Here is a 10,000-nt window from a genome sequence, read left to right as displayed (position 1 = left end):
AGCGAACAAGACCATCAGGTTCAGAAATGGAAGAAGCGAAAGACAGAGAGGAGAGAGATGGGCACCTGCTTCCGTAAACGCGAGCACCGGGGGAGGGGGGCCCGCGGCCCAGATACGGGCACGGCCGTGGCTGCGACTTCAGAGACGGAGGAGAGCCGCGAGGAGAGGAGGGCGGGGTGGCACATTGGCGTCTGAGGCGGGAGAGTTGGCGATGGAGAGGAGCGCAGTGTCAGGCTGGGCACCAGGAGCCGGGAGCTCACAGCTCAGCTGGAATAATCCCCACAGCTCTGCACCCCCTGCCATGACCCATGCTGCAGTGTGCCACACTTTACAGGCTGCATTGAAATTCAGGAGATCGTTCCCCAGTTATGGCACCACGCCAAGAGCCTCCTGCCCCTCAGGGTTATAAATAGATTGATGCTGAATAAATATAATAAGAGTGAGATGATTTATTATGATATATCTGTAATTCAATCAGCAAAGCCACACTGCTGAATGGCATAATGACACGAATAATAGATATAGACTCATATGAGCTGGTTGAAGGTGATGTTTTCACTCTCTCTCTCTGTATTCCTATTTTATTTCATTTTCATCCCTTTTTCCTCCTTTGGAATCTCTTTCATTCTCTTTCTCTCTCTCGCTCTCTCTCTCTTTTCTCTTCCCTGCTGGCACAGTATTCCAGTTTGATGTTATCTAATTTCTGTATTAATATGCAGAACATACATATTTCATTCCCCGTTTGTGAAGGATTTGATTAATTCTGAGCAGGATCCTTCTGTAGTGCGCAGGGCCGCCGCATTGTTATGTGACTACGAAAGCGCGGCTCACTTTTTTTTGTGTATCTGGAAATTACCAATCGCCATAATGTCATGGTGTGTGTGCAGCGTGCATTAAGGCTGTTGACTCAGTTCTAGCTCTGGAGCAACCAACAGCTGGAGTTCATTATTTCCCTCTGTTTTACAGTGTGTATACTGTTGGGGGTGTATTTACCCCGCAGATTAGCGCTAGCAGTGCGGCTCACGCGCAACCGAGCGTTTCGGCCTTCTCGGCTCCCGGTGCCTGCCGAGCTGAGGTCAGAGTACAGAGAACAGCTGCCTGCGTTTGCAAGTCGTCCGCGAGACGGAGAGGATTTTAGCTCTGATGCTAGTGGGCTAGACTAGCTCTGCTTGCTCGGGCCAGTCTCCAGCAGCCAGTCTCCCTCCGTTTATAACTCCAGGCAGAGATGATGAGGAAGGCAGACAACGAAGGCTAGCGTACACGAGCGGGTGCTCGTTGCCGGTCTTTTTTGCTTCAGTCGACTACGTCTTCGCGATCCGTTACTGGAATTCGTGGCCGTGACAGGTCCAGCATGAGTCGGTAGGCCTGCCGGCTCGGATGCCGTGCGAAGTCACACACAGGCTAGCGGCGGCGACGGCGATAACGTCAGCCTACATCGCTCCCCGAAGTCAGGGGTTAGGGGGGAATCCGGGTCAACGTGATCAATGGCTATTTTCTGTTCGTAATGAAGAATCAATGGGCAGCGTAGAGGTGAACCGGACCCGGGGGGGATCCGGCCAGGTCTCTTGCATGTAACAGGCGTACTCGGGTTGCAGACACATCCGTTACGGACATCAAAGACTCTCTTACGTCACACAGACTAAGGGCCACGGCCTTGTCTCTGTGCAGACGTGCTCTGAGATCTAAAGCCAGGCTTACTGACACACATGCAACAGGTCATAAATCGGCCTATGTTATACTGGCCCGTGTTATATGAAACCTTAGCTTTGAATGTGCAGACACTAAACACCAGAAACCCAGCACGAGTGTCTTTTACATCCAGTAAGCCTTCACTGACTCTCACTTTACTGTACCTCCTTTGTTCTGTCTTATAGGCAATAATGGACTCATGTGAAATCAAGGTGCTGTTTGTTTTGACAGGGAAACAAATGCCTCGCAGGAGCACAGGCTGTGATTTCACTCCGACACCCCCAGTTCATATTTTACTGCCACGTTCAGCATATTCATTTCTCCTCTGGGCAGTTCTGCACGTCCTGTGCGACGTTCGTATTTGTCCCTCTGTTTTATAAGCGGGCGACGTCTCGTCAGGGGAGTTATTTGGGAGATGTTAATCTGCACATTCCTTCCTGAGACCTGGGACTGTGTGCTATGACCTGTTTCCCATCAGTTTTTAATCTCGCTGTTAGCTGATGGTAAGCTGCGAGTTTTACGGGTGTTGTTGTACTGTAAACAGATCATTGTCTTGGGTGTGGCGTTAGCACTGATGGTCATTGTGTGTCACTATATGAAGGGCAGCCGTCCCTTAGCCCTGCGCTAACAGAGCGAGTGAAGGGGTGTGTGTTTGCTGTAGTCGGTAGGGGTCCTCTGAAACTTGATGGCTAAGTGCAGGTGTGAAAAAGATTCCCGCCTGAAAGATGGAACGTGTGAAAGACAATTAACAGGAGGTTCAGAGGGCAGGAGGTCAGGCAAATGTGTACACACACACACAGAGAGAAACACAGACACATTCACAAATTACACTCATCATATCAAACTCTATGATGAAAGTCACATGGAAACACGTATAGCTACATGAGAAAACTAAAGTCAAAATTACAACTTGACAAAATTAAAGTCAAAACGATAGAGAAAGAACAAGCAGAAGAACTAAACTCTCTTTTTGGCAGAAGGGAACACGTAAATGCTTATTTTCACAGCTTCTCAAAAAACGTTATTCCCGACATCCTCACCTACCCACTGAACCATGGCAACCACATCCTATAATAAAATCTATAGAAATCTTATTATGCTTTGCATTTGCCGCGGGGCTGCTGGCCGGGCGTCCGGTGAGAGCAGCGCGCCGCGTGGGTCCTCATCACTGGCTGAATGTTGCTATTGTAGCAGTGGCAGTGTGGGTGTGTTAATTGAGGAAGGGGCTGAATTGGAGTCTGCGGGCAACTAGACCTGCCCCGGTGCCACCTGCAGCTCCCTCTGATAGCGCCGAGACAAATGACGCAGGCCTCCTTCCTCCTGCCTGTCAGCATGATAGAGCTGAAGGAGGGGGAGAGAGAGAGGGAGAGGCAGAGAGAGAGAGAGAGACAGAGACAGACTGAGACTGCTTTGAACTGTATGGTGCATATTCTGTAGCTGATTAGGGTCTATGTGATTGGATTTGTGTGTCTGTCTTTGCCTGTATATCTGTAATGAATGTTGTTGCATATATGTGTAGATGGATGTGTGTGTTGGGGTGGGTTTATGTGCTAAAGGCCTTTGAAGACACCTGCCGGTGTCTGTCACTTAATGAGCCAAAGGCAGTATCAGGTTTCTGTATCTCTGTCTCTCTCTCTCTCTCTCTCTCTCTCTCTCTCTCTCTCTCTCTCTCTCTCTCTCTCTCTCTCTCTCTCTCTGTCTCTCTCTCTCTCTCTCTCCTCTCTCACACATTTTCTCTCTCATTTTTCTCACATTTGTGTCTCTCTCTCTCACTCTCTCTCTCTCGCTCACTCTCTCGCTCACTCTCTCTCTCACTCTCACTCTTTCTCTCTCTCTCACACTCTCTCTCTCTCTCTCACTCTCTCTCTCTCACTCTCTCTCTCTCTCTCTCTCTCACTCTCTCTCTCTCTCTCTCACTCTCACTCTCTCTCCCTCTCTCTCACTCTCTCTCTCTCTCTCTCTCTCACTCTCTCTCTCTCTCTCTCTCTCTCTCTCTCTCTCTCACTCTCACTCTCTCTCCCTCTCTCTCACTCTCTCTCTCTCTCTCTCTCTCTCACTCTCTCTCTCTCTCCCACAGCTTCCTAGTCTTCACCTTCCACAGGAAAAAAAATGTCTGTCACATCTTCCATCAAACAAAGCTTGATAGTAATTTAATAAAGGAGAGGAAAGGAAATGGGAAGGTGGAACTCCCTGCTGCAGGTGTAGACGAGACCGCGCGTGCCCACAGGTTAGCGCCCGGCATGCTCCGACTTTGGCAAAGAGAAGTGTGAGAATATTCACACATCGTTATTATTCACCCGATGCAAAGGGATGCTTCATATTTGAAAAGCCCTGATGACTTTCTCCTGACTCTCGGGGGATTCTGACTCCCTGTGTTTGTGGAGGTTTTTTAGAGCTGATCCCTGGCCTCTTTTAACCTGGTCTTACCGGTCCGTTCTCTGGCCGGTTGGGTTTCCATGGTGCGCTGACCTCTCACTTCACAGCGGCTCAGGGCAGGGCTGAGAATATATAAGATAGATGCCCAGATTCATAACCACACGTGCTGTAACAGAAACGTTACTTTGCTCCACAGGAAGTCTGAAAAAGAATTAGTGATTCACGGTTTTAAACACTGCAGTCATAAGCAAAGATGCTTATTTCTGCACCATAAAAGGTTTTTTAATTTGCAATAGTGGCCTTTTCAGTACGGATTCTGCAGAAGGTTGCCATATGCAAATGAGCTCCAGAATAAAAGATTTTTATAGTGCGATGTGGTCATCCTGGCTAAGCTCAGATAATATTCCAGCTGTCTGTTCCATGGGTGTTTACGATGAATCATAACATTCACATTCCTGCAAATGTTAATAACTTCACTCAAAATGCTCAATATTTAACCGCGTTACATCCAAGGTCTGCCGGTGTTTTTTAATATGTTGCAGGGCATATCGCAATCGCAATATGGCATGCCAGCTCCTATCGTGCAAGCCTATCGCTGAGACATATTCCGAAAGCCCTGCATCCGAGAGCACGACTTATCTTCCGAGAGGCTTCGCTGGTGCTGCGGCGGCGCGCGCGCGCAGGGAATCACGGACTTCAGTGCCCGGCCAGGTTCGGCCAGGCCACGCTAAAACTACGGCCGCATTGGCTGCCTCCTTGTCTCTCGTCCCCGATCAAGGACCGCTGGCTTTAGTTCTCAGGGTTCGCGTTTGGCTTCTCTGAGGGATGGAGTCCATTCTGTGTAATTAGGGTAGAAGTGCTGGATATTCATAAGAGGTTTTTTTTTTTTTTTTTTTTCTAATTTATGTCAAGCTACTTTGACCATGGTGTTTGTGTGTGTGTGTGTGTGTGTGTGTGTGTGTGTGTGTGTGTGTGTGTGTAAACTCCTTAAGCAATGACATTTTAACCTGGTCAAAGAATGAGAATAAACAGAGGAGAAAACCCATTATGTGGTGATGTTGAAGTGAAATAACCATTAAAAGCCTATGATTTTTGCATGGGGGGGGTGTGGGTATGGGTGTGTGTGTGTGTGTGTTTGGTTTCCCATATAGGCTCATATCCATCTCTGTTCTCATCTTATTAGTGCTGATTGTACTCCCACCTGTACCTGTGAGTGTTTGGCAGCTCGCTGTAATGATATTTTAGAAGACAACAGAAGGCTTTTGTTATGTGTTTGTCAGGATACTCCAGTCCTGGTGTAATTGCAGCATTTACCATCCAAGCAGAAACAGCTGAGGGTGTGTTTTGCTGCGAGCGCTCGCTGCGCCGGTGAGCGGGTATCTGTTTTAGGCTGGGCCAGAGAGGTCAAACGTGCTGGAGTTAGACCCGTGCTGGAGTTAGACCCGTGCTGGAGTTAGACCCGTGCTGGAGTTAGGCCCGTGCTGGAGTTAGGCCCGTGCTGGAGTTAGACCCGTGCTGGAGTTAGACCCGTGCTGGAGTTAGACCCGTGCTGGAGTTAGGCCCGTGCTGGAGTTAGACCCGTGCTGGAGTTAGACCCGTGCTGGAGTTAGGCCCGTGCTGGAGTTAGACCCGTGCTGGAGTTAGACCCGTGCTGGAGTTAGGCCCGTGCTGGAGTTAGGCCCGTGCTGGAGTTAGGCCCGTGCTGGAGTTAGACCCGTGCTGGAGTTAGACCCGTGCTGGAGTTAGACCCGTGCTGGAGTTAGGCCCGTGCTGGAGTTAGACCCGTGCTGGAGTTAGACCCGTGCTGGAGTTAGACCCGTGCTGGAGTTAGACCCGTGCTGGAGTTAGGCCCGTGCTGGAGTTAGACCCGTGCTGGAGTTAGACCCGTGCTGGAGTTAGACCCGTGCTGGAGTTAGGCCCGTGCTGGAGTTAGACCCGTGCTGGAGTTAGACCCGTGCTGGAGTTAGGCCCGTGCTGGAGTTAGACCCGTGCTGGAGTTAGACCCGTGCTGGAGTTAGGCCCGTGCTGGAGTTAGGCCCGTGCTGGAGTTAGGCCCGTGCTGGAGTTAGACCCGTGCTGGAGTTAGACCCGTGCTGGAGTTAGACCCGTGCTGGAGTTAGGCCCGTGCTGGAGTTAGACCCGTGCTGGAGTTAGACCCGTGCTGGAGTTAGGGCCCTCACGCGTGCCCTCTGCCTCCGCAGGTATGACTTCATCGAGATCCGTGACGGCACCTCTGACTCGGCCGACCTCCTTGGGAAGCACTGCAGTAACATTGCCCCTCCTGCCATCATTTCCTCGGGCCCCGTGCTGCACATCCGATTCGTGTCCGACTACGCCCACCAGGGGGCGGGCTTCTCGCTGCGATACGAGATCCACAAGACAGGTAAGTCAGTTGTCCTTCGCCGGAAACGGCTTCTCCCGGGCACCACGGACGGAGCGGCCCGCGTCACACACACACGCACACACACACGGCCCGCGTCAACGTTTCCTCTGCTCAGCGGCGGCGCCGTGCCATTTCCTGCCTATCAGACGAGTGTCGATTGGCCTCTGCGGACAGGAGGGAAGGGCTGCTGTCGGTCAGAGCCGCGCCGCTGCTTCTGTGCGTCGGAGGAAAGCGACGCCATCGGTGGGGACTGAGCCGTTAGCGTTACTCGGCCGAGAAAGCCGTTGTGGAACGGAGGCGTTCTCTCGGCCGGCTGCGGCCCAGTAGCTGAAGTAGCATCGTCAGGGTCGTGCGGCAGTGTGTCTGGGTGCCGGAGGTCCTCGGGGCTAAGCAGGGCTGCTGTACGCGATCCCTTTCTGGCACCCAGCCTCCCCACCCCCACCCCCCTTCTTCGTGGGGCCTGTTCGACACGGCCCATGACAAATTCAGATCAAGGCAACAGCGGGTCGGGAAAATCAACAGCAGGCAGGCATCTTCTGTTCTCTTTTCATCCTTCTGAAAGCATTCCCGGAATGCCTCCCTAATTGAGTCCTGATCTCCAGTCCCTGGGGGGAGAAGGGTGGGCGGCAAAGAAGCCGGTGTTACTAACACAACGCGTGTGTGTGTGTGTGTGTGTGTGTGTGTGTGAGTGTGTTTAGGGTGGTCTTGGTTCTGGGCAAAAGTAGATTAGCAGCAGCATCAGTCTGAGAGTGAGCTGCTGTAAACAGAGGCGCTAATTGGTAGCTCACTGGTGGAAGGTTAGCAGCTGGTTGGCGAGGACTCTGGTAGGCTGGTTTGTCGGTTTAGTTGGTACGCACTGACAAGGTTATCTGTAGACTCTTTAACCAGAATGCAGCTCACCAGGAAAGGCTAGACTGCATTTGAGACAGTCACAGAAGACGACTGGAAGCACTGAGGCAGGACTAACAGTAATCAGAAGGTTTCTGTCGTGATGAGTCTCAGCAGACTGCACTGAAGCCTGACACGTCCATTAGCACAGACACCCTCCACTCAGGAAAATCAACACTTTAACGCTAGCGCACAGTCTCTCGCCTGCTCTCCTGGGAAGACAGGGAGACGCTCAGCACAGGACGCTAAGCGCTGCCGCGCGGGCGCATCACTCGCTTGGTGCCTTGCGCGAGTGGGAGAGATCGGGCTCGCCGCGACGTGGAGGCTCGCAGTTGCCATGGCACTAACAGGATCTCATTAAGCTCGGGGGGTTTGAGGGAAATCGTGTGTGGGGATATGGCGATTCTTGGTGCAAAGACAAAGGGATTTCTGGAACGAGATGTGTGTGTGTGTGTGTGTGTGTGTGTGTGTGTGTGTGTGTGTGTGCGCGAGACCCCGGTTGGATGATGTGTGACTGATGAACGGCATCTCCTCCTCTGTCACTGCAGTTAAACTTGAACTCACAAACCTGTTGTTAGAAGATCTGGGCAAGCGGCCTTTTGCGCAAACCTGAACAACAGAAAGGAACGGAGAACGAGAACCAAATGAAACGTGAAAGGAAGCTTGAAGAAAAGGAGCGCAAAGCCCCCGAGGAAAGCAGGAGGGAAAGGAGGACCGCGGAGAACCAGAACGCGGGAACGACAGGACACTGGGAGCACAGCTGTGAGCTTGGCTTGTTTGCCATGCTGTTTCGGCAGAGACAGTCCGACGTTCTCCAGCGGTGATAGGAATCTTGGGTAAAGACACACCGTAGAGGCTGCGTATTGGGGCTCTGTCAGCCTGCCTCCACTACCAGTACTTGCTGATTTCCCTGCTGATCCCAGAAGCCCCTGCCTTGGCCTCAGAGCGTGAGGGCCAATCAGACGTGTTTCTGTGTTTAGTGCCGGAGGTCTGTGCAGCTTTGCCACGTTTCATAATGCGGCGACTCCACACAATGGAACCTTGATTGGACATAATCCCACCCGAGCTAACAGTGAAGGATCTCCTCTCGGCATTCCCAGTGGAACAGCATACTCACAAATCCGAAAATGCAAAACATGCCAATGACTGCGAAAGTGGGCTTCAGTTTGTACAATGTCATTAAAATATCAAACATATTTTTTCTGCCGTCCCCTTAAACATCACATGGGCACTGATAAATGGACACTATCCCCTGTCCTTCAGTTACTGTACATCCAGTGTACCACAGCACTTCAGTTTACTCAACCCATGCTACTGTTGCTCATAAAAGCCATGCTACTGTTGCCACGGTTACAGTTCTCCAACTTAGCAAATCTGCATTCCATCATTAGAGTCTATGACCAGTGGACATGAAGAGCCAGAGTGAGCTCACCACCAAACAGCCACCCCCTTCCTATAACCCCTTTCTCCCCTTCCTATAACCCCTTTCTCCTGTTATTATAACGCCCCTGTCTCGGCAGTACCGTCCAGTCACCGCTGTTTACTGGCTATAAAGGGAGATACTGGTCTCGTCACCTCACTGCCCCTGGGGTGCTGGCCACCACCACAGGGCGTAATAGACATACAGGGCATATGTGAGCTTGAGACAGCGGGGAACATACTGATAGATGTTGGGCTTGGTCATTAAATTGTGCCGTGTTTCTGCAAAGGGTCCGTTCTACTGCAGCTGTGTGAAGATGTGGTGGTTGTCGTTGTTGTTGATGATGGTGTTGTTTAATGTGTCAAATGTTCCAAGTTATCCAGTTCCATGTCTAACGTCACAACAGCAGGTATAGTCACGGCAGCAGTATGACATGAGCGCTTGGATGGGTGTGATCCCCGTGTCATCATCCACACACAGGCACACATACACACACGCACTACAGGAGTGTGAGCCACAATAAAGGAGAATGAGACACATTACAGGAGAATGAGACACAATATGATCTATTTCCAGTTTTACACAGCAACGCCCCCCACAACCCCCCCCCCCCCCCCCCCCCCCCGGGCTCCAGCCAAACAAGCCAGAAGAGGGGTGGAGGTCCAAACAAGCAGCCCAGCCTCCCCACTGGGGAGTGGGGAGAGAGCTCCTCCTGGCCTGCACCAGGCGGGCTGTTTTTACCATGCTCACAAACCTGAATTAATGAGCGATAACAAAAGGCTGATGGCGCTGTGCTCATGCGTACCCAGCATGGCGAGGTACAGCAGCGGTGCCTCGGTGGGCGTCCGCTTTATTGTCTGCCCGTCTCAGTGTGGGCTGCGGAACGGGGCTGGGCGCGGATGCCAGCCTTCGGCAGCTGGTGACATGCACACACTCACATACACACACTGTCGCGTCTAAAAAAACACATGTAGACACACTCTTCCGCAAGTGCCCAGGCTGAGACAGCAGTTCAGTGGGTGATCAGGTGTTGGGGGAGCTGGGCAGAGGACTCAAACCAGACCAATGGAAGCATGTGTTTGCTTGGTTTTTGTGTGCATGTGTGTGTTTGTGTGGGGGGTTCTTTTGGATTCGTGTATGTGTGTGTATGTATGCATGTACGTGTGTGTGTGTGTGGGGGGGGGGTGTTAAGGATCACAGGAGGTGCCCTGGAACATGGAAGAACACAGCAAGGGTGAACCTCT

At 51.7% G+C, this 10,000-nt stretch overlaps 1 protein-coding gene across 2 annotated transcripts in view; it reads left to right on the top strand.

The window, feature by feature from the left end:
* The window catches only part of nrp2b (neuropilin 2b), a 71,917-nt gene that overhangs the window by 15,417 nt on the left and 46,500 nt on the right, over window positions 1-10,000 (top strand). For both annotated transcript variants that reach the window (XM_035536547.1, XM_035536548.1), the window contains exon 3: window positions 6,267-6,448. In XM_035536547.1, coding sequence (XP_035392440.1) covers window positions 6,267-6,448 — 182 coding nt within the window. The remainder of the gene's footprint in view (window positions 1-6,266; window positions 6,449-10,000) is intronic.

The sequence above is a fragment of the Electrophorus electricus genome, chromosome 2 (assembly GCF_013358815.1).
Source record: "Electrophorus electricus isolate fEleEle1 chromosome 2, fEleEle1.pri, whole genome shotgun sequence".
Lineage (NCBI taxonomy): Eukaryota > Metazoa > Chordata > Actinopteri > Gymnotiformes > Gymnotidae > Electrophorus > Electrophorus electricus.
This window is presented reverse-complemented; position numbering and strand designations above follow the sequence as displayed.